The sequence below is a fragment of the Vidua chalybeata genome, chromosome 2, assembly GCF_026979565.1.
Source record: "Vidua chalybeata isolate OUT-0048 chromosome 2, bVidCha1 merged haplotype, whole genome shotgun sequence".
In the NCBI taxonomy this organism is placed as follows: domain Eukaryota; kingdom Metazoa; phylum Chordata; class Aves; order Passeriformes; family Viduidae; genus Vidua; species Vidua chalybeata.
In genome coordinates this window covers 85670361-85694932 of record NC_071531.1, presented here as the reverse complement: position 1 = coordinate 85694932, position 24572 = coordinate 85670361, and the positions used below count along the sequence as shown (strand labels likewise).

General features: G+C 38.0%; 2 protein-coding genes across 3 annotated transcripts; both read left to right on the top strand.

Moving 5' to 3' along the window:
- The first annotated feature begins 4826 nt into the window (after positions 1–4826).
- LOC128783594 (interstitial collagenase-like) lies at positions 4827–11548 on the top strand. The gene is made up of 10 exons (XM_053934464.1): positions 4827–4937; positions 5881–6125; positions 6426–6574; positions 6671–6796; positions 7566–7727; positions 8086–8203; positions 8786–8919; positions 9911–10070; positions 10964–11064; positions 11275–11548. Exons 1-10 carry the CDS (start codon positions 4827–4829, stop codon positions 11373–11375), a joined length of 1407 nt encoding a protein of 468 aa, XP_053790439.1. The 3' UTR covers positions 11376–11548.
- A 4751-nt stretch (positions 11549–16299) lies between these two features.
- On the top strand, positions 16300–23279 carry LOC128783557 (matrix metalloproteinase-27-like). 2 transcript variants are annotated; one of them, XM_053934370.1, is made up of 10 exons: positions 16300–16462; positions 16821–17059; positions 17413–17561; positions 17658–17786; positions 19561–19722; positions 19894–20017; positions 20880–21010; positions 21239–21398; positions 22594–22697; positions 22883–23279. In XM_053934370.1, exons 1-10 carry the CDS (start codon positions 16310–16312, stop codon positions 22981–22983), a joined length of 1452 nt encoding a protein of 483 aa, XP_053790345.1. In that variant the 5' UTR covers positions 16300–16309; the 3' UTR covers positions 22984–23279. The 2 variants fall into 2 exon arrangements, with proteins under 2 accessions (XP_053790345.1, XP_053790346.1); XM_053934371.1 differs by lacking the exon at positions 22883–23279 and adding an exon at positions 22360–22506 and having other exon boundaries at positions 22594–22659.
- Positions 23280–24572: the final 1293 nt, after the last annotated feature.

The following is a 24572-nucleotide window of genomic DNA, read 5'->3' as shown; positions in this document are numbered from 1 at the left end:
GGAGTTCCAGTATGTCCCAAATGGTGCAGATCCCCAGGAAATATGCAGATTTTGTTTGTAGATCACTGTGGACACATTGATTTTTTCTTGCTGCCTCTTTCGGGACAAGCTTTACATCTACACATCTTGTGTGATAATCACTAAATTTACAGGCAAAGGGCTTCAAGTTGGTAATGCTGGTTCTGCAGGGCATCCCAAAGCCTATCTGCCATCAGGGCAATCAAGACTTGGACACAACAGACCAGATTCCCATCCCAGGTAACAGCCCAATTGCAAAAATGAAGACTGTAATTTGATTTTCCTGTGTTCAGGAAACAGGTGCTTGGCATGGAAAGCAGCACTCCTTCCCTTCTCCTTTTACTGAAATCATTGATGATGCCATGTCTGAGACTGTTCCAGTCACTGAGGTGTAACACAGGTGCTGTCCCACTGTGGGACTGGTCACACTGAATTGCTTTTCTACAATAGGTTATTTAGAACTGATTCAGCACCTGTCATCCTGAGCCCTATCACAGTGGCCTTTGGACTTCTGAGTGGTTTGAACTACAGAATTGTGCTCCTAACACTGCCCAGCACTGCACCCTGGTTTGTAAACCAAGTGACTGATCATTCCCTTGGAGCAGTACCAACAGCAGTTCTATAAAGTGTTTAACACTGGATTATGTGAAGCCATGAGCTTGTGCAAACTTCAAGACAGCTGATTGCCTTTGGCTGTTTCATCTCAGTATTAAAATGTACTTGGTTCATTCAGGGAAAACTCCTCATGAAGCCTCTAACTTCAAGCAAATATCTGGCAATCAGTAGAATATTGCTGCACAGTGGCATGGCTTACATTTTGACACATTGGACTTCACATGAAAAGTGACATCCTCCAAGGAAAATAGCTTGTGTCAGGATAATACTGCAGAAAGATTTTTATTTTGTTGCTTCAAAATAGATTGGAAAGATGTTAGAAGATATACATAAGAGCACAGAATAGGCAGAAAATACTTCCTATGGGAATGATGATTATTTTGTAGTGCAACCTGCTATTGAGAAAGCAGTTGCTAACACCATTGTGACAAATTGTAACAGTAAACAATTCTTAGAATTATGTTTGCATTTTTGTAACATTAGAATTACATAACTACCAATAAATGTTCCCTTTTCTACAGTAATTTTGTAGTGAGAAACTTGATTTAGGGAAACCCCACAATGATTCACACTGTGAATTTATTTTTGCATTATTCAGTGAGGGGTGTGGGTGGAAGTCATTAGAACATGTTACCAGAGATAGCTAGGGGAAAGGAGAAATAGCTTCAAGAGTCAAATCCAAGCCCTAGGTAAGTGAGGTACAAAGTAAATCGAAATCACTGAGACAGAAAATTGTTCAGGGCTGGGAAATTCTTCTGGGGAAATATGTCTCTTCTGAATGCCTCTACCTAAATGTCTTTTTCAGTCAATGCTGAAAAGGGAAATAATGCTGGGTAGACCTCTGGCAGCGCTTACATTCCTGTGAAGACCTCGAGAGTGAGGTGCAGTCAGTGGAATACCTAGAAAAGGAACATTTTGCAGTCTCTTTTCTCAACACAAGGAACAAGGGTACAGGTTTGCTGAGTAAGAGGTGTAAAAACAAAGCAGGATTATTGCTAATACAGGGAGACACAAATCTGTACTGGAAAAACCCTTGAAAGCACTGGCTTAACATCTGTGCCACCTCCTCTTCCTTAGCAGTGGCTTAGTAAATGGGTACCAGATCTAGCAGGGTAATTCAGGGTGAGTGAGGCACTGATCCTTTTGGTCGAGACAAGAGTTGTTTCTGAAGAGCTGTTGGGGATAGGTAAGTGTAAAACCTCCATCTCTCCTTTGATTTTCCATGTAAGCACCTCTGGAAGAGCTCTGCTATGAAGACAGGCTGAGAAAGCTGGGAAGAGAAGGAACACATCATTGTGGGCTTCCAGTACTTAAGAGTACTTAAAACAAAGAGGTTTAGGGACTTTTTACAGGGGTAGATAGTGACAGAACAAGGGCAAATGGTTTCAAATTAAAATACAAGAGATTTAGATTAAATCTCGGGAAAAGGTTCTTGGAGTGTGGTGAGGCCCTGGAACAGTTGCCACAGAAGTTGTGGATGTCCCATCCCTGGGAGTGTTCAAGACCAGGTTGGATGGGGCTTTGAGTAACCTGGTCTAGTGGAAGGTGTTCCTACCTATGGTAAAGGGGTTGGAACAAGATGACCATTAAGGTTTCTTCCAATCCAACCTATTCTATCATTCTAAATTTCTATGATTTTAAACAAACTCCAGGCAGGGACAGTGTGTTTGGAATTGTCCAGATCTGGTACCCTGACATATCTGAGGCTGCTGCAGTTCCCTGACCCCAGGTTCAGCAGTGAGGCTGTGCTTGTATCCCAACAGGTACATATACATGTACATATGTACCCAAAAGACTTGTGTGCACTCTGGTGTCTTTACTGTCACACCACCACTGACACAGGGGCCTCCAGGCCCAGCCCCACCCCAGAGGCTCTCGCTGAGATCCCTCAGACAAGATAGAGCCACTCACATAGGAAAATAATTGGAAATGCAGTTTAATGAGAGGCCAAGCAGTGCCAGTCAAATGTAGGTGTAGCACAATGGTCCTGTGAGAAAAATGAGGAACTGTGCAGACACTAATTGTCACTCAGTAACAACTATCATGAGACTTCCTCCTCTGACGAGGCCTCAGTTTCATTTTGGCATTTGGTCTCCTTGGTCTCCTTTTGTTGCGATTTGAGCCTTTGTCAGAAGGCAAGTGCTTGAGAAGGAGAAAGTGGTGCTGTGCTAGCTGCCACCCCATGGGAAAGCAGATGACTGAAACCTGTCTTTCCCTTGAGTGTGTCTTCAAGGGAACTTGAAGGGGCTGCTGAAGGACATGCAGTAGGAAGTCAATGCAGATGGTGAAATGGGAGACAACTTTGTAGCCCAACACCATGGAAATTCCCAAGACAGGGGGACGTCACTGCTTCTGTTTCCTCTTCCTGATGCTGCTTAAAATTTTTCACTCCTCAAATGCACAAAGAGCTCCCACAGCTAGTGCTGGAGTCCAGGATTTTCTAGTACTTCCACTGGCTGCCTTGGAAAGTACTTTTCCCAGGAGTGGTGTAAGCTCTGCTGAACCTAGATGTAATTAGGGGGTGATACACTACAGTGAGTGTAGCATCTCATATGAAATAGATTCTTTTTCATGATATATGGGAAAGTAAGTGAAGAATGTCCCAGCATAATTGAAATAATAACATTTATTTGTATTTCTCCCTCTCACACTAACATTTATTATTTCTCTTTTAAGGTTTACAAGGAGGGTCTTTACTTTCAATAAGGACAGAAACATCAAAACCATCCTGAAAGATGTTCAGCCTGTACATGACAACCTGCAGAGTTACACACATTCCCTTCAGGCCAATTCCTCTGATGCTTGCAGTTAGAAATTATTTCCTCAGTTTAGGGGTCTACACTGTCCAGGTTATTTAAACTTCTCTTATCACTGTTAGGGACCTGGCCAATACAGTCAATGTCATATAGAGAGCAATTCTTCTCATCTAGAAGACCATGTCATGTGGCCAGTTGAATCACTCTCTAGAATTCATTGTCCAAAATGGGAACCTGGAGACCTAAATAACTTATAGATATCAACACAACAAAACACTTAAAGCAGATTCCACCTAATTACTCATTTGCCTGTATTTCAGACACCCACCGTGGGCTGGCTGCCATGGCACAGGAGCTATGGAGATGCGCATCCTTCCAGGGCAAATGCAGATCATTTGTGATTCCCTAGAGAATTTCAGATAACAGTAATGTTCAGGCAGCTGAATCCCAATATAAACTTAATCACTGTTGTTTAAGACCACACTTGGGTCTTGGAGACTGGAGGCTGCTAAATATTTTTGAAATACTTCTTTATATTTACCAGCTTTTATCATGGCTCATCTCACTCTTCCTTCCATGAAGCAGTGATCACAGGGTAAAAAATGGTTATTTAATCTTCTTTTTCCACACTGGTGAAAATTCCTGTTGTCTTTCATGGTGTCTTTTCCTCTAATCATTTCACTCTGCCTGATTCAAAACACAGTATTGCAGCAGAGACTTTATCCATGCTAGCAAGAGTAGAAATGTTACTTACTATACAAATGAGAACCTAGATTACACATTCCAGTAGCATAACCAAAATTGTTAATATTGGTAACAAAATGTTGAATCATTTCAGCACTCACTTCTGCTAACATCATAAGATTCTTTTAGGTAGAACTGTTCGGTAACTGTCAGATGACAGTCCTGGAGTTATGCTGCTGGTTATTCCATAAAAAAGATTGGTTCTTTGTACTGTCATTTTTATCTTGATATTATATTTTGCTACATAATATTATATAGTCTGCTTAAGATTAAATCATATGTAGCATATGTAGCATAATTTGATTAAGTATCATACAATTTATTACGTTGCTCTTAAATCTAATTTCTCCAGTTTGTCAAAACCTTGTGCCATAAATAGTCTAAATTCATGATTCAAAAAAAAAAAAAAGAAATTAAATGTAGCTCAACATTTTACCTGAAAAACATTTCCTTATTTGTTAAACATGCTATAAAATTACCCAAACCAGAAGACTTGGGCAAAATGAGGATAGTAATATTAGTTAAACACCTTGCGTCACTACCTCATGATGAAACTGCTATGCATCATTTTTACTAATCAGAGGATATTATACAGCATGAGTCAGGCTGTCACTGATTTAATACCAGCTATATAAACACAGCTAAGAAGTGTGCTCAGTAGCTCAAGAGTGAAACTGAGGCACACAACCTTAGATGAGGATGAAGACCTTTGCAATTCTCTTGTTGCTATATGTGGCCATCTCCTCTGCAGTTCCTGTGGCTCCAGAAGCAGAAGATGAAGGAAAAACCCTACAGCTTGTAGAGGTAAATATTTCTTCAGTGCATATCTAAGGGAAATATAAGGTATTCTGAGAGATAACTATAATTGCAATTCACAGAATATGGGTGGAAACTAAATATGTGCCATTTTGCAGAGGTTTTAGGAGAAAGTTTTTCCTATCAGCTAGAAAATGTGTGAAAATCATGTGGAACTTATTTACCCAGAGGTCATCTGAATATTGTATACTTCACTTTTGGTGTTGCCAGTAAAGTAATAACAAAACTACTGAGGTGTGAGTTCTAGCAGGAACCATCAAACTCAGCAGCAATTTAGATTTCAGAATGTGCTTTGAAACTTGTGGTATGACTGGTCTTAATAAGGAAGGAAACTTGCTTGAAGCAGGCAGGTTTTTCCATGTTTTGGCTGAAGAGATCTCTTGCAGCATATTTTGGAAAAAGGGAACTCACACAGACACAACATAATTTGTTGTAGACAAAATTCTTGAAATTCAGTAGGAAGGCCTGAGTTTCTAGTATCATATATTCTGTAGATAAAAATAAAAGTCATGACTTGGCAAGTCTAACTCTCTAGCCGTAGTCAACTTCTTTGGTGACAGTCCCAGCTGCGTGGACTGCCAGCCTCACTGCCAGCCTCAATTTCCTTGCATGAGACCAGTTATAAACTTCCTTGTAAGCTTTGCTGTTAGAGCATTTGAGTACGGTAAATAATGTAGAATTAATTATTAATAGTAAATATTACATGTTTCAAGACATTTCTTGATATATTTCATCAGTGAAACGACAAATTCAGAAAAACATAGGAAAACTGTACTGAAAAAAGAGGTTATTGTTGGTCCTGGTAAACACAGGGCATGTCAATATGAGAATAGTTTAAGATTACTTAGTAAATTTTAAGTGTGACCAAAGGCAGTACTGATAAGTCACAATGCTCTTTTTTTTTTTTTTTTTTTTTTTAACTCTGATTCAGAGTTATCTACAGAATTTCTATGACCTTCAAAAGGATCACCATCCCCATTTAAGAAGTGGTGGTGAAAACCCCCTTGCTGCAAAGCTCAAGGAAATGCAGTTGTTCTTTGGACTAGAAGTGACTGGAAAACCTGATCTTGACACATTGGAGGTGATGAAAAAACCCAGATGTGGTGTACCTGATGTGGAGCGATATGCATTCACACCAGGGAATCCCAAATGGAAAAGAAATAATCTGACATACAGGTAATCTTTCCTAATCTGGTTCAAAAAGGTATAAATCTAGCACATCAACTTTGGGGTGGGGGTGTCTGAAGGAATCATATTATGCCATATGGAACATAGGGATGTGGTTTAGTGATCTCTGGAAGAAGACAGTAGAAGACTTTAGAAGGCAGTATCTAAAACAAAGCCTTTATTAATTTTCATTCATGAAAGATGCATCTAACATTTTTGATTTTTTCACAAGTGATTATATTTCAGCAAAAATGCTGAAATTTCAACTATTTTCTAAACAATGTATTATATGTTGGGTTTTCTTTGAAGGATTTTGAATTACACCCCAAAGATGAGACGAGCTGATGTAGATGAAGCAGTCAGAAGAGCTCTCAATGTCTGGAGCAACGTGACACCATTGACATTCCAAAAGGTTGAGGGCAAAGTAGCAGACATAATGATCTCTTTTGCTTATAGAGGTAACAATGATAATGCAGTATATTAAATACCCATCTGAAGTTACAGAAGTAATTTAGTAATTAGTAATTAACTAATTTTTTACCTCTTCATTTTAGACCACCGTGACAATTCTCCTTTTGATGGTCCCAATGGACAGCTGGCTCATGCATTCCAGCCTGGTGAAGGTCTTGGTGGAGATGTGCATATGGATGAGGAGGAAACTTGGACAAAAGATGGAAGAGGTAAGTTTTGTAGCTGAATCTATATAGTTTTAACCTCATACAGTCCTACCTCACATGATGTTAACTATTTAATGAGCCTGGCTACAGGCAAAAAAGTGAGCAAAAAGGACAGAGCTTTTAATTTATAATTGCTTGCCCTTTCTTTGTTGTTGTTTTTTACTGCCACTTTTAGGCATGAACTTGCAGAAAATAGATTTTTTTAGATCATAGTGGCATTTATAATGTCATGTAAATATTTATGTCATAACGGTTTATAATGATTTTAGGGTCAGCACTTTAAAATACTTTTCTGTTCAGTGGAAAGCTAAAACTCGGAAACAGGGAAATCTGTTGGTAGACTTCTGAAGGCAAATTCTTTCCTTTTATTAACCTAACACTTCTAAGTTTAGTGCTAACTAGAGTGTTCCAGTTATCACCGAAACTGTAATCTCATTGTTTGTTTTTAAGTTCTTTTTTCTGTTGGATCACTGCCAACAATCCCTCATCATGGTCATGATCCTTGATGTGAGCAGTTTATGTGATAGCAGGGGAAACAACTCATGTTTAAGACAAAAGGACACTAGAGAAATTACAATGAGAACACAAGTAAGGCCAGACAGTCTTTACATACTCACACAGGTCTTCTGTAACAATGTTTTTGTGTTTTTATGATGATAGAATTACTCACAGTCTCTCTTGTACCTCTAGTGCATATTAGTTTCCCATTTAGTCAGTCATGCTGAGTATTGAAACAGATTTTATGCTGTTTCATATGGTTTTCATCCTACAGGCTACAATTTGTTCATTGTTCTTGCCCATGAGCTTGGCCATTCACTGGGTCTGTCTCATTCAAATGATCCTGGAGCACTGATGTATCCAACTTACTCCTACACCGATCCCAGTGAATTCCGTCTTCCTCAGGATGACATTGATGGAATTCAGGCCATCTATGGTAAGAAATAATATATTTATTTAATATTTCTACTTGGGAGGCTGGTAAATAGCAAAATGAAGGTATTTCATATTCCACCAAAATGAGAAGCTTATCAGTTTCTGAAAAATGGATAACAAAAGGGAGAAAATTCCTGGAAGCTAGCTTCAGCTGAAGTCCAGTTCTGCAAAAATATAATTTTGAAAAGATGAACGCAACTGGTTTTATCAACATTAGAATTCTGCATTTAATGACAGACTCTTACTTTGAAATTATATTCTTTCTTTTCTGTATAAAATGAGTTTTCTGGATTCTCAGAGACCTTCTGAGCACTCTCCTTATATTTCTCCACACTATATGATAAATACTCATCCTACAGGACGGTCTAATGCTGCTGTGCAGCCAACAGGACCCGTAACTCCAGAAGCTTGTGACCCAAATCTGACATTTGATTCTATTACTACCCTACGTGGAGAAATATTCTTCTTCAAGGGCAGGTAACAACAATAAGCATATTTATTATTTCTTTAAAATATTCACTAGTTTAAAAAAATCCATGAGGTAAAACTGTCCTTTTGGAACGTAATACAAAGAGAAGCACTAGAAGATCATTCTCAGATTATTAATCCAAAGAGCCCTATTTGACAAGAGCAGGGAAGGGGGCAGGAGCTTGTGGGTTGTTTTCCAGCTTTTCTATCACTGTGGCACACTTATCTCTGAAATTGATTCAAAAAAACAGGAAAGCAAGACTACTCATGTATCTGTTAGCAGTGTGTCCATCGGTCCCACACTCACCCTCAATGCAGGAGCAGGGACAGAACTGAAAGCACTGCCAGAGAGAAGGACATCTGAGCCTTATTGCCCTACAGAGAAGTAGAAGATCTTATATTCAATTTGCTGATTTTTAGCACCTAATTGAAGTGCTAAAATTACCAATGCCTTTGCTCTAGATTTCTTTAACACTCAGTGGACAGGGGTATTCACATCTCCTCTCTGTTGTACTCCAGGAGCTATAATAATTATTTTGAATTTTTGATAGGAGTAGAATTATTTTATTACTTAAATTTTGTTTGCAACAGATACATGCTGCGCAAGCATCCCGAAAGGACAGAGACAGAGCTCAATTTTATCTCACTGTTCTGGCCAAGGTTACCATCAGGAATTCAAGCTGCTTATGAAAACGTTGAGACAGATGAAATTACAAGTTTTAAAGGTAATTGAATCAGAAGGTCTCCACTTTTTCTGACCTGTTACTTCCTGCTTCTTATAAACTATGCAGTTACAGAAGTTAAAGTGTTTTTAAGGAAGTTGAACAGATTATCTTACAATTCTGAAAATAATTACCAGAGGACCATATTGCTGGAACGGATCTCCAGAGGTCATAATCTAGAAAAATTTCCCCTCTGTTATAGTTAATGCCCTGAAAAAACAGATTATGAAAAGAGCTATCCTTCTTCAGGTCTTGTTTTCTTCAGGTAACAGCACTTCATTTTGTGCAGAAGGATTTTTACTGAATTCAATTGACAAATACAGGCCTTTTTATGCTACACTTACTGATATGCTTATTAGTATTTGTCGTATTTTGAAAAAAAATGCAAAAATATGTTGGTGGAAAATTGTACTGTGGAAGAAAAATTGTTCACTGAACAATCAGTCCTTCTTTTTCAAGGTCTCAAGTAGTCTTTAAATACCTTTTAAATAGCTCAAATAAATTCATTATGTACATACTATAGTATATGACCTATTACCATATATAAGTATGCTCATGGCATCTAAAATTGATTAGACATGTGCTTTCCTTAATAGATTAATTTGGTGTACATCACCCAGTTTTCAAAATATTAGCATATTACAGGAATTTAGCAAATTCAATATCCCAATCCAAGGTCAGTGGTTTAACTCATCAACCTCTAGCCCTCCTCAGGTTGTTATCCAGAAATATGCCTTATATTCATTTTTTTTTAAATTCTGGGAAAAGTTCTGTCCAACACACCTCATGATTCTAATGTTTTATTGATAAAAAGAAAAGGCATTTCCCCTGTCTTCATTATTTAGTCCCAGTGTAAGAATTAGAAACATTTTCTAGAGTAGTAAACTGAAAAGAATAATATGACATCTAGACACACTGTCTTCCAGACATCTAAAACACAGCTAAATTCTTTTATAAGTAGCAAAAACAAATGAAACTTGCTTGTATTTTTCAGAGGATAAATATTGGGTCATCAGGGGATATGATGTTCTACCTGGCTATCCCAAACCAATCTATCGCTTTGGGCTCCCAAAGACTGTTAAAAGAGTTAATGCAGCTTACAATGATGAAGCCACAGGGAAAACATACTTCTTTGTAGCTGACAGTTACTGGAGGTAAGATTTAATGTTCATTCACCAGAAGACATGTTTTCATTTCCCTGGGGACTGATGTATTACTATACAGTTTGAGTGGATCGATGTTTAAACCAAGCATATTCCAGAAATTTAAACGTGTTTCTTTGGAGTTTAAAAAAAACATTAGGCTTTTCTTAGGAAATGTCACCCTTTTATCAGGATTTTTTCCCCCAAACATTAGATTCCTGTAGCAGGATCATAAGTACTTCCGCGTGAATGAAAAGCTGCCCAATAAAAAAGAGTCAATTTCTAGTAGATTACTCACTTTTACTCCACAACAGTGTTGCTTTTTTGTGCTATGCTGTGATAGTGTCCACTTTTAATTCACTTTTCAAACAAAATGAATCATCAGTGCCAAGTGCTGTAATTTAATTCCTCTGTGAAGTAATTATAAGTATTTTCCAATTTTAAAGTTGCTCGTGTTTCTAATGGAAGTTCATGACAAATTTCAGAGAGCAATTTTGTTTAAGTCCATCACTGACACTAATTCAGCTATGGTTCAGGACTGTGCTACTGTCTTCTCCAAAGTTTTATGTTTTGTTTTTATGTTTGACTGGATATTCAGTGCCTTGAAATGGAAATTAATTTTATGGCCAAGGCTCTGATACTCCAGAAATACATAAATAAATTTCTGAAATTTCACAAAACTTGTGTTTCCTGGGTCCCTGGGAACATTGTGACAAACTTTACCACAGGTAGGATTTTAAAATTTCAGAGAAATCTCTAAGAGAAACTTAATAAGAAGAATCAAAAGCCACTTAAGTTCATCTCTATAAGACTTCTTAGTAACAGTAGAGTTGCATGTAAGAATTTGCTTTTGACTTTCGAAATAATGTCTGTTCCTCATAAATTGTAATGACATTTCTTCTAAGATACGATGAAAAGAAAAAATCCATGGATCATGGGTATCCCAGGAAAATAGTCTCTGACTTTGGAAACATTGGCAGGGTTGATGCTGCTTTCCCAAAAGATGGTGAGTGAAACTTACCTTTAACCTGTGTTTATGTGGATATTCGGGCTTCTACAGATAGAATAATTTTTTCAAAAAAGCTGCTATTAACCTTAATGAAAAGGAAATTAAAAATATCAAGTCTACATGGACTGTCTATAATGGGGATTTTTTTTTCCAAAACACTGAAAAAAGCCAACTAATAAATATAATTGGATAAAATTTTACTTCTAGGCTATGTGTACTTCTTCCATGGAACAACCCAGTTCCAGTTTGATCCTCGTGCCAAACGGATTGTTCGACAAATGAAGAGCACCAGCTGGTTTAACTGTTAATTGCAATGGTTTTTTCATGTGCACACTGAATGTTTTTATGTGCTGCATTTTTCAGCATTTCATGATTCTCAGGTCAGAACAGATTTCTGTTCAAATTCTATGGCAGTATAGTCTTAATAATTATTTATTTTAAGCCAAATAAATTTATATAATTTATCACAACTTCTCCTGTAATGGTCAAGTTTCCTAATAAATTATGTTTCTCATATAATTTTGTTCTTGATGTCTTTTTTGCCCTGATGCTCAAGAGCCAACTCTAGCTTTTGAACACCAAAACCTGTATTCTGGAAGGAAATGTCAGTTTTTTTCACAATGACAGAGAAAGGAGGATACACTTGTCTCTGAACCCCCCACTCCTCAAAAACCCTGGTGAAATTCTGATGGTTAATTAGTTGGGGCTCATTATCATTGGTGTACAGATCTACTTCCACTTTCTGTTCCTTTCCCCTGCTTCCCCTCTTAGTCTACTCTCTAGGGTGTACATATTTACAATTGTGGGCAGAGAGCAGGGGGCAGGGGAGAAGGAATATTCTCATGTTTTTGGGTTTAGGAACTGGTTCCAAGTCCAGAAATGCAGAAATATAGACTAGAAAGGACCCCTGAGATAACAAATAAGTGACTTGCTCTCAAAGGTAGCCACATCATATAATAAATAATTAAACTTCTTTAATCAAGGCTCTTTCTATTCTTACTTCTCCAGTAGTTACTAAATCCCACCTAAATCCAGTGGGTTAGAGAATTAAGAAGTTTGTTTATAAGATTAAAATTCTTGGCCAAAAAAACCTCTGATTCAAAGATTCATAGAAAGGACAGCTTGATTTCCAGCTTAACCACATTTTCTGCAAAAGCCCTCAATTAAAACGGCATTTGAAGGGTTATTCACTTTCTCTTCAGTCTTTGTATCTCAGCTGATAACATTAGAAGCCATATGAACAGAACAAAAAGTATTATATTTTATATCTGTATAATTCAACAGACTTCATATGAAGGTTTAAGGTTAGGGGGAATAAAAGTTATTGTATTTTGAAGAAATAATGTGTAGTCTCATAAAAACATATCTGTTTCATTTTTTTCGTTTCTTATCTGTATTAGAAGGCTATTAAATTTTATCCTTCATAAATTCAGAACAGATTTGGTAGTTCTTATTTTTATTAGATTCCATATAGATCAGTCTCAATACTATTCAAAGATAAGAAATTGTATAATTGAAAATTAATTTGTTCCTATGCTTTATAAAACCTAAGAAGATATTACAAAATAATAAAAATAAATTACAGCAAATCAAAAGCTTTAATTAAGAAGTTAATTTATTGAATCCTGATTTCACAAGGTGTTATAGGTACTAGTTCTTTAATATGAATGAAATTAAACCAAAAATTGTTTTAGAAGTATAAAAATCTAAATTGATTTTGTTGTTCTGCTTTTTTAGCAGAAATGGTCTACAAATATAACACAAGATTTACAAGCAAAGATAATATTTCTTACTAGAACAATTTATATTAAAAAATAAAAACTGGGGCATGTGTTTCCTACACATATGAAGTAAAAGCATAGGATCTCAAGGTGATGTCAAAAGAGCTTCTCAGATTTAGAGCAGAATGCTAGTCCCTCTCTAGAAGTAAATAGTGGTGAGTATTCATGGGGCAGTGAAAATGTTAAATGGGAGATGAAGGGTAACCAGGTGGTTATGTTTTAGAGGAAAGAGAAATAAAGGTGATTTACAGACCATGGATGATGAAGAAGCTAAAAATAGGAAGGAGTTTCTAATACAATATTTTTAGTCTGTGCCTTTTTGCATCCTGTCCAAATTTTAGTTGCCAGACACAGTTTTGAAATTCACTTTGTGAATTTCCCATGAGCAGGAAGAGCTCAACATGAAGTGATTCCTTTGTGAGAAATCTGTCCCGTGCTTATGTGAGAGCACATTTCCTCTGCCTGCGGGAGCGCAGTGATTGCTCCATCCCAGCCACACCATGAAAAGGAGGGCACATCTGGTGCCAGCCACTCTTGTCTTCCTTCAGGCACAAAGCAGGCTTTCAGGAATTAGGAATTAGGGTGTTTTGTCCATAAAATTGCCTGTCATTTTCTTTTTCCCTTTAAATAAGTTTACCTCTATTTGCTAATTACTGTACTATGTTAAAGTACTGTACCCCTCCCCAGGGCCTTGCTACAGGTGTGGTGTGTAATTGTAGCCCATATAATCAGGAAGACAGATTTGCCCAGCCAGGAATTCAATTCCCTAAATGTGTTTAGTGCATTAGCGACTCTGTAAGGTCTCCTAGTAACCCATGCAGGTATGAAACAGAACTCCTGGGAGCCCATCACTTCCCAAAGGCCCACAGAGGTTATACTGTTTCTAGGGACCTGTGTCAGCATGGTTGAGTCCTGACCTCACACACTGCAGTTTGCTAAAAGTCCATGAGGAGTCAAAGACAGTACGTGGACAATTTGCCTTTGCCCCCGGTTTTCACTCAGGCTGAGTAACAATTCCATTTTATTGGCTCTGTGGAAGAACAGCCTGAAGAGTAGTGGTGCAACTCTTCTGCCTGAGCAGTTCTCTAGTGCCATTAAGGTGCCTAAAGATTTCCAACTGGCTTCCAACTACCAGTTTAGAAGCCACAGGTCCCCTCTAGGTTCTGGATCACAGCCACCAGTGTGGCTTTCTTTTTAGAGATCTGTCTTATATTTTTAAATGGATATATTTGTTTGTCTCAAGGGTTTCAAAGCTAGAGGGAATGACCATTGTGCTACAGTCTGATTGTGTTCATGCATATGTCACAAAAGACAAACACTGTTCAGGGCTTTTGTATGAAACATATTTTCCCATGGCACTAGAATACATTTTTGAAAAACATGTTTCAGCTGATATTAATTTAATTTGATAGAAAAATCAAGAACTATGGGGAGATTTGATATGAACTGGGAGAAGTGTTTTTCTTGCTTCCCACTGTGGCTATCAGATCCCCACAGCTGTTGCCATGTTGCATTGAAGGATAGAGACAATAAGAGCAGCTAGGTTAAGATCCACTGCATCTAACTATTCATTTATTAATTAAGCTTTCTTCTACAGAAAACAGAGAAATACTTCTCTCTGGAGAGTGATTCAGCCAACTAACTTAAAATCAAGTCATCTGACCTCAACAGTGTCTTCATTCAATGTAGAGAAGTTGAAACCTCTAATTTAAACTACATTTTCAGTTTCAGCTAACATTATTGTTCGCTCAGAAGACATTTGAGTGACAAATGATGGAGATCTACATCACAGAAAACACTACTAGGGTTTTGCAACATGGCCATCTACACAACACAGCAGCCAGTTCCCACTGCCCAAGGGAGAAAGACCGGAAAAGGTTCACAAGTGATGTTTCACAAGCATGTCTATAGCTGGCCTTGTGGTCTGGGAAAAGAAGAAGCTGTACAAGCAGCTTCTGTTTACAGTTTCCTAATGCTTTTCTTTGACATTTATTAGAATTGGTGGATGTTGAACTACCCCATGACTTCTTTTCTCCTCAGCAATGTGAAGAAGACAGCAGCAATGTGACCCCTGTTTTGACCTAGAAAGTTGACTGCCTATCACATCAGTAGTACTGATGATGTTACACGAAGCATCCCAGGAACCAGAAATAGTGCTGCAACATGGTCATGACCTTAACACTATAACAGTAGGGACTCAACCTTCCTAATTGTTCACAACATGGGTGTCTGTTAGGTAGCTGTCTAAACGTGCATTGTATCAACAAAAATCTAATCAATATGGTCAAATACATGCAGAACTGAATGGAACCAATACAATGCAATGATAATAATCAAGAGAAGGGTTTGTTGGTTTTTTTTTTTAAGTAACTGAGAAACACCTTTAACAACAAGTTTAACAATGAGGATATCAGGATGAAAAAATCATCATTAATGCCTCTAGCTGGAGAAAAATTGGCTGGAAGGGACAGCAAAAAAGCCAAAATCCAGAAGCGTGGATTTCCTGAAAAAGCTATGGTCCAATATGAAGGCATTTTTTTCAACAGTTTTGTAAAATTTGAGTATGTGCTGTGAGAGCTCCTCTGAGATGCCAAACACCTTCATCTCCATTTGCTGCCAGTGGAAGAGGAAGGTGTTTGGCTGGAACAGGGTGAAATCCCATAATTTGTCACAGCCTGTGTGACTTTTGAAACTTCTCTTATTCTGAATTACTTAAGACAGGAAATAATCATATGCCCTGCGGCTAATGTGGTTAAACTGAAAAAACCCTTTAGTGATGAAATGGCAGATAGATAGATAGATAGATAGATAGATAGATAGATAGATGGATGCAGACAGAGATATTCACATTCTTTAGGCTCAATTTATAAGATAAAATTGATCTCATTTATGTGTATCTTGGATTCCACCAGAATAATTTAAAAGAAACACACTGCTTAAAAAAAATTGCCAGAAAGAGGTGAGTAAGGAATTGGCATGTTCACCATAAATCAATTTGAAAATAAAACATTCTGCTTACAGTCATTTCTCCCAAAGTCTATTTTGTTTTCTTTTTTATGGGATTCATACCTCATGCACAATTCCCATTTTCTAGGTGGAGAATGTAGAGTACCCCTACATTTGGTGGTCCCACTTCACACAAGTGTGTTGGGACAACTTGCAAGGTTTTGCATTTGTCCACCACTTAATCTGGCATGAAATTGCTCAGGTTTGTCAAAGTCAGTGTAAAATTGAGTGCCAGTTTTGAAAGGGTAGCCAAGCTGCTTAGACAGATTCAAATCCCAACTGACTTCAGATGACTGTGAAGTCGGATGGGTTCAATTAAGTTTTATTGTGTTAGTCTGCACAGTGTTATAACTTGTGTGGAGAGAATCAGAGCATGATGAGCTCTGAGTCAGTCTACAGCTGACTCTCCAAAGCACCCCATAACCATACGAACTGGGATGTGAGAAAGGAGACACATGGAGCAGAAAGCAGACAGCTCTCCTGCCAGGACAGGGATGAGAGTGAAAATGAAGGCTCTTTCACTTTGGCTTGTAACATGCACAGCTGTTTCTAGCACTCTTCCCATCCACCCAGAGAAAGGCAATGAAGACGATGCAAAGCTTGTACAGGTAACTGCATTGTCCATATCTGGGATCTATTGAGCCCTCTATGTTTAGACCTATTCTGTGTGTTCCAGTAGCACAGCAGCTTGCTGCCTTTCTGAGACAATACTATTGCATAGAACTCTGTTGCCTGAACTTTACTAAAATAGGATAAATCTGTACAAACTGAAAATGTCAAGTTAATAAGAGTCAGGACAATATTGTCTGTTTCTGTTTAGCTATGATCCTCAGGGAAACATTTGTTGTGCTCCGAAATCACAGGAAGAAGGTTTTGCCAGCAACCTACACAAACATCAATCCTAAGGTATTTATTTATTCAAGAAACAGATCAAAATGTGAAACGTGTCACTTTTTTTTTCACTAGAACTATTTGAATAAATTCTATGCTGTTGAGCCAGATCCATATCAACTTGGATGGAAAACAAATGCTGAATCCGCAGCTGAAAAACTTCAGAAAATGCAACAATTTTTTTGTTTGAAAGTGTCTGAAAAACTGGATAATGAGACATTGGAAATGATGAAAAAACCCAGGTGTGGAGTTCCAGATGTGGGTCTCTATGGCTTCACCCTGCCTGGATGGAAAAAAACCAAACTGACATACAGGTACTATTTTTGAGTTTAAGTTTAAGGTTTGTCGGTATCCAAATTTGTTATTTTTACATATCACTTCTATAGCAATTGTTTCCTGTTGGGAATACAAAAATGTTTCTCTCTCCACAGCTGTTAGCTATGCATGCTAACTATTCTTATGAAAAAGACATATTGGACAGTTATCACATATTCAAACACACTCAGTTTTCACATATAAAACTCACTCAGCCCAAGATGAGTCTTGGGAACCATTTGATTACAGATTACATTGTTTCTTATATTTTCTGTTCATCTTCTTAACCATATTAGGGATTTTCTCTTTTCTGCAAATACTAAATATTATGCTTGAATTCTCATAACTATAGACTTGTAAACTACACACCAGATATGAGCAAGGAGGATGTGGATAAAGCAGTTGAGAAGGCATTTAAAGTGTGGAGTGCTGTCACCCCGCTGATTTTCACTCGCATTCATAAGGGAATAGCAGATATAATGATTGCTTTTGGGACCAAAGGTAAAATGAATACTACACACAGTAATAAAATTAATTAATAGATTTTTCAATAGCCATAACCAAAGATCAATGTTGTATCAACTTCATATTATTTAGTTCATGGACATTGCCCTCGCTATTTTGATGGCCCTCTTGGTGTTCTTGCTCATGCCTTTCCACCTGGCACTGGCTTAGGCGGTGATGTGCACTTTGACGAGGATGAAGACTGGACCACAGGCTCAGCTGGTAGGTTCAAAAAAGTTTTCTAAGGTGTTATACAGATGAATAAATTTCATTCTGATTTTATTTAAATGAAGGAAGAGACTGAGATGAAACACTGCATTAACTATAAGAGCAGTTTGAAGATATTGCAGGCTGTCCTCCAACAGGGATACTTACAACAACATAGACATAAACTCAACTTGATCTACTCTAGTCCTTAATTAGCCCAAAAAAATATGAACAAGACAATCCTTTTCAGGTAGGAATGCCACAGACACAGCCACTCTTACCTGGGGGCTGGTGGTGGCCCAGAGTTTCCCAACACTTGATAAAAGCCTTCTCTTTTCCCCTCCTGGTGCACACCAGGCCTGGCACTCCCATGGCCTGTGCTTTGCAGCAGCCCTCAGAGGACATCCCCACCACCTAAAAATCAATACAGCCACCAGGGATAATGACGAGTCTTCACTAATAATTCCAGGGTAGGTTCAACAATAGGCAGCAGAGAGGGGAGCACTGAATGCCCAGCCTCAATCTGTCTGGGAATGTCTGCTCCACTCAGCCTCCAGGCTGGCTGTACAGTATATACTGCCTCTGACAGGCACATTACCCTCTGCTACTTTAGACCCTTTTCTCATCCACTTTTTGTGATGGAAATCTGCAACAAGAGGAGTGAGGTCAGGAAGAGCAAGGAGCTAATGAACAGAAAAGTGCTGTAAAACAGCTGCACAAGGAGGAGACTGTGGGTTTATTGTGGTGGAAAAAAAAAGAGAGGGATGAGTGCTGGACATATCACATGATTAAATGTAATGTTTTTCCCATACTGGGACTGAATGGGTCAACCACAGTTTTTCTGCTGTTCCTCAGCAGCACAGCTCCAGCAGCCAGACATTGCAGAACTTGGAGCACTCAGAAGACTCGTGAGAGTGGAGGACTGACTGGAAATATGTGTGGAAAAAATGAGGCTTTATTTTGTTTGGGTTTTTGAGAAATGAATGTCTTGGCTTCAGCCAGCCTTTCTTGGGCAATCAATGACCAGTCCTCTCCTCTGCCACAGACTTGTGTGATCTTCATTAAATCTGTTGACATTTCTGGATCTTGGTCTGCAGGGCAGATGATCATCTTCAGAAAGGCGTGTTACTTGGAGGGACATGTGCTGAAGGAAATTCCATTTTTATTTCTTTATTAATAGTGTTAACATATTTCACTGGGAATAAGCATGCAGAAGCATAATATTTTAAAAATTTATTTTGTTTGATAAATCTCTAAAGAAACCATATGCTTTAAAGTCCCAATGGTAGAAAGGTAAAGCATTCGGCTAACATTTTATTTTTCCTTGTCTATTCATGATCTCACCTTTATTTCTCAGGTTTGTAGGAGGGAGAGTGACACACAGAGTGACACTTTGATACCTGCGGTGAGCACAGAGTGTGTCCTCCTGCCTTGCCCTGGAGAGCTGTTAGTTTGATCTGACTCACTATCTAATCTGTTCTACCTCAGCCAGGAAACCCTGCCAGAACATTCCAAAGAGCTGCACCCACACTCATCCCCAGATATCTACTCATGACACACACACTTTCAGTAGCTAACAGAAAACAAGAGGGTCAAAAGTCTCTCCCTTCTAGTAGGGGAAGACCACTGTCTTGTCATACAGAAGAATATGTTCACCTCAATGCATTCCCCAGTGAACATCAATATATTGCATGAAAACTGCTACTGAGCAATAGCCTGATCCTGTGATCATATCAGCCATTTACTGAGTAAAATTTGACTGATTTCTTCTCTCTATCCATTTCATAAGGGTTCAACTTGTTCCTTGTTGCTGCTCATGAGTTTGGCCATGCCCTGGGTCTCTCCCATTCTAATGATCAGAGGGCCCTCATGTTCCCCAATTATGCCTACATCAGCCCCAGTGAATTTCCCCTCTCTCCAGATGATATAAATGGCATTCAGTCCATTTATGGTGAGTAAAGTCTATGGCTTTAAAAAAAAGGTAAGCAGGGGAGAAATAATCTCTTTCACAAAGTTTCATCATAAACTTAATCATATTAGCATTATATTTAAAAAAGAGCAAAGTGTGGAAACCTTAATATTTCTACAATTTGGTGTATTCTTTCCAAAATTTCTTCCTCAGGATCCCCACCAAATGCCCCAGATAAAAGGCCAACCACCCCTACCTCACCTAAAATCTGTGGCTCCCAGATATCTTTCGATGCTGTAACTACACTCCGACAAGAAGTCATTTTTCTAAAGGGCAGGTAAATATTGATATCATCTTTGTCTGCACAGGGTTTAATTTTTCTTTATTTATACAAAGACTGAATACTTTCATGGTTCACATGTTTACAGCATTTACAATGAGACAAATGGATTTCAATTCATGGAAATAAAAGTTTTAGCAGATATTAGTTGTAATAACATTTTTACAGGATCCCGTGAAAAAACATGTTTCACTTTTTTCCAGAAAACACCTCAATCCCAATGAGACCTTATTCTCAAATGTATAGATGGTTACACTGAGTAGTGACTTGACTTAATGATGCAAAATTTTCCAGACAATCACATAAAGGTTTGGTTTGGAAAGTACCTCAAAGATCATCTAGTTCCAAGCAGAGACACTCCCCACTAGTCCAGGTTGCTCAGATCCCCATCCAACCTGGCCTTGCACATTTAATTAAGTGTTCAATTAATTTTACTAATCTAAGTAACTAACAAACTAAGAAATAAGCATGTTTGACAATACAGTTGAGCCAATCTCTCCTCCAATTCCCTCTGCAAGCCCAAAATCATCTGGGGAATTAATGTGCTGAAAAGGTTACAGTAAGTCCTACCTGGCCTCCTATAACCCTCTTACTATACAGTATAGGAACAACTTGAAATATTCAGCTGCTTATAACTGATCATTTAACAATCAGTATCAATGGAATGCCAGAATGAAGATAGAATAAAAATCCAAACACTTCCCAGTGCAGGGAGTTATTTCCTTTCTGATACATCAAGCCAGGTAGCTCCACTGACAAGAAAGAGCTTGTAAGTCACAATGTTGCTCACATTCTTTTGCACATACAGAAGTTTCTGTGGTTTGTAATGTACTACAAATCTGTTTCATATTTAAATCAGGCACTTATGGAGGGTATATCCTGATAACTCAGAAGCTGAACATGAATTAATTTCTGCCTTCTGGCCAAATCTGCCTCCTGTTATTGAAGCTGCATATGAGAACACAAAAGATCAGATCCTACTTTTCAAAGGTGAAGTATGAGATTTTCTCTAATTTTTTTCTTAATTTAATTATGTGAGCAGAGGGCATATGTGCATAAAATACATTTTTCAAATAAGTAAAATAAAACCTTAGAATATTTCATTTCGTTTTCCTACAACCTACAATAAAGGAGTACATTTTATAATTTGCTGTCTGAACAGTCATTTGCTGTCTGAAAATGACTGGCAAAACTAAATATTTTAATTTGTCTTAACAGGCAACAAATTCTGGGTTATCAGCGGATATCAGGTGTTGCTTGGTTATCCAAAGAATATCAACACACTGGGCTTCCCTAAAGGTGTCAAGAAAGTAGATGCAGCTGTTTGTAATAAAAATACAGGGAAGACATACTTTTTCATAGGTGACAAGTACTGGAGGTAAGAAGACTTGACAAATGCTTTCCTATTAATAACTCCAATATCATCTGAATAAAAATTAAAGTGAACATGTAATAAAAGAGAAAGTAGACCTTTTAGGTAACTGTAGGTTCCCGCTCAATCTTATTCCCAAACTGGCATGAGTGAGTCTTGATACCCAAAGAGCAGTCAGGGGAAGAAAGAAGTCAGCTTTGGGAAGCTGAAAGATTCCTTCTGTGTGCAAGGACAGTGGCTGCAAAGGTCTTCCTCAGGCAACAAGAGCAAGCGTGGTTCACACAGACTTTTTGTGACTAACTGTGGGGTTCCTTGGTGATACATACAGTTTCATCTGGATTTTGAGATTCCTGTGGTTTCCTGTTTTTTTGTTTTGATCAATTTGGGTAGAGTATTTACAATATCTTGCATTCTTATTTTGACTGCCTTGGTCACATGACAATAGCATGCAAGTAAACCACAGCAGGCATTTCTTATCTAGTAACTCATTGTCTCAGCCTCATATGCCTGTGAAAAATATTTCTTGTATCCAAGGAGAAGTGAAATAAAGGCTTTGTTTGTTTGGCTTGTTTTGTTTGCTTGTTTGTTTTTTTTTTTTTTTTTTTCTCTGAGACAGTTCCTCAAATCTGGAAGAACATTTTAGGTTCTCCTTTCAACTCCTTAATTTAGCCCTATCTCATAAAAAATGTTGGCTTTTGGGACCAGTTAGGAAGAACTTGATGTATTAGAAATAAGCCAGCTTCCTTGCCTCCATCTAAATCTGTCAGCTAGTAGAGGACCACATACAATGTCTTATAAAAGTCTGAGAGAAGTCAAAATTTATGAATTCATGCTATAAATATGTGCTATAGCAGGAATGAATCTGCCCTGTTTCCATGCACTGTCTGTCACACTGTTATCATCAGAGGAGGGAAATCCCATCCCTGGAGTCAAAAGTGTGGGTCTTCCTTCAGTTTTTCTCTCTTAGGATGCTTCTTTGGAAGTGTTTACCTTTATCAGCAAACAAGAAACAACCTCATGGAAAACACAATGTCCAGCATCCTGCAGCCATGTGTGCAAGTAAATAACACAACTTTCTCTTGCAACCCCAGTGAAATCAACTAAATTGCAGATGGTGGGCATCTTTTAAAAGCTGCTTAATTCTGTGCAGAATTGAAGTCTAAACTCTGGAAAATTGCATGTCTCTCTTCATATGATTTAGGTTTGATGAAAACAGCCAGTCCATGGAGAAGAGTTATCCTAGACTGACAGTCGATGAATTTCCAGGAATTAGTCAGAGGTTTGATGCTGTTTTTCAACAGAAAGGTAAATGAAATGAGCTTTTAAGTAAAATCTGTTTAGTTCTAAAGATCTTAAGTTCTGAAATTATGATGATCATTATTGCAAAAGACAGAAATTAAGAGATGCTCTCCTTTGTGTACAAAGGGGATTTGTCCGAATGAAGCTACTTCTTGTATCCATAACATAATGCTTTACTTTTTCATTTCCAGGATTATTCTACTTCTTCCATGGATCAAAACAGTGGGAGTTTGACCCTATTGCTAAAAAAGTTATCAGAGAAATGAAGAGTAACAGCTGGTTTAACTGTTAGTATCATTAAACTTTCTTACATTCAGCAAAAGACAATAAATACCATTCCAGAGATCTCAGAAATTGTTTGTATGCACACTGCTCTACAAAATAGGCAACAGGATTAGTTTTTATAAATGCTTTTCATGTATTTTAATAAATTAACATGTCACTCAAATTTTATTTTCAAAGACTAGAACAAAACTGCAGGTTTCCCATAAGTGGAAATTGTTCAAAATAATTTATTACTTTATTCTCCAGATGGTTTGGGGATTTTTTTTTAATATTATGGCAATAAAGAGTTTTACATTGATGGCACCTATTTTCTGCTTCATCTGTTGAAGGCATTCTACATTTCTGAGGTGTAAAAGGCTGCAGGTTAATATTCTCTTATCCCTCCAGCATACAATGTTTGTACTTTGCCTCTTTTCTCTTCAAAGAGCAAGCTTCTTTTCTCTCCATCTGCAAGATACAAGCTTTCATTAGTCACTTGCTTTTCTGCATTCTGCAGAAGATGCGTTTTCCTTCATCTTTTCCTGCTCTTCTTCGGCTGTTACAGCCTTGTCCCTTTCACACTACAACAGTATTTTGACACCAAATTCACCCTGAAGTCTCAATGTCTAAATAAATTATCTTACCTGTTAATTACCCTGATCAGTCTTTATAGCATAACAATTAACATTTCATCAGTGTCCACTTTGTCTGCAGCTATAAATTACATCCTTCACACATTAGCCCTGCCCTGTTCAAGAATAGATTCAACTACCATATCATGGAGCAGAGCCTTTGCTCTGCTGACACAAACCATGTGCTTTACATGCATCTGATATTTATTGCCTGTTGTCATGCAGACTCCTTACAAAATCAGACTAAATCTATAGAGTCACAGTCATATCCTCTGCCTGCATGGCTGGGGATATCTGAGAAACTGGTCTCAGTACTGGTTTGTCCTGCTGCTCCCCAGTTCTCACATATCTGTCTGTTTTACACACCTCTCGCATGCTTTAGTAAAATGTTTCTCTTTGCTTTGTATTTTTATAACAATGCAATGACCCCAGCATGAAGCTTGCCCACCTGACTTGCTGTAAACAGCAGCAGCACCACCGTGTTCCTGCTATTGATGTGAGAAACCCACTGGCTTTGCTCTTACCAGGAAATCAAAGTAAAGGATCTAATGTGAGGTTTCACTGATCTACAAGTCTAATCATGGTGAACACCATCATCATTTAGATCCCTAAGAAAATGTAAGCCTAAAGTGGGGTGGTATGGTAGACATTTGAGGGAGATTCTTCTGACTGCTTTAGCTTTCTGTCTAGATATATGAGTTAGGGAAGATCCCTGCACTGAAAGAAGAGGAAGTAATTTTCCACAACTTTACTCATCTCATCTCATCTCATCTCATCTCATCTCATCTCATCTCATCTCATCTCATCTCATCTTGCTCAAAGACTATGCTGGGGCAAACCAGTGTCTTCAGCCTCCAGGGAAAACATCTCTTTGCAGGAGAAGGCTACTCAAATAACTTATAGTAGCTGCCTTTCAGACAGATAAGGCCGGGTGGAATTAATAGTATCTTTGAACTGTATCTCTTGTTTTTTATTCAGAATAGGA

Bases quoted from the DNA above. Each gene is read 5' to 3' on its own strand.
- LOC128783557 (XM_053934370.1), top strand. From the start codon at position 16,310: ATGGAGCAGAAAGCAGACAGCTCTCCTGCCAGGACAGGGATGAGAGTG. The intron at 16,463-16,820 runs GTAACTGCATTG...TTTTTTCACTAG, and splicing joins ACGATGCAAAGCTTGTACAG to AACTATTTGAATAAATTCTA. The intron at 19,723-19,893 runs GTGAGTAAAGTC...TTTCTTCCTCAG, and splicing joins TGGCATTCAGTCCATTTATG to GATCCCCACCAAATGCCCCA.
- LOC128783594 (XM_053934464.1), top strand. From the start codon at position 4,827: ATGAGGATGAAGACCTTTGCAATTCTCTTGTTGCTATATGTGGCCATC. The intron at 8,204-8,785 runs GTAACAACAATA...TGTTTGCAACAG, and splicing joins ATATTCTTCTTCAAGGGCAG to ATACATGCTGCGCAAGCATC. The intron at 10,071-10,963 runs GTAAGATTTAAT...ATTTCTTCTAAG, and splicing joins GTAGCTGACAGTTACTGGAG to ATACGATGAAAAGAAAAAAT.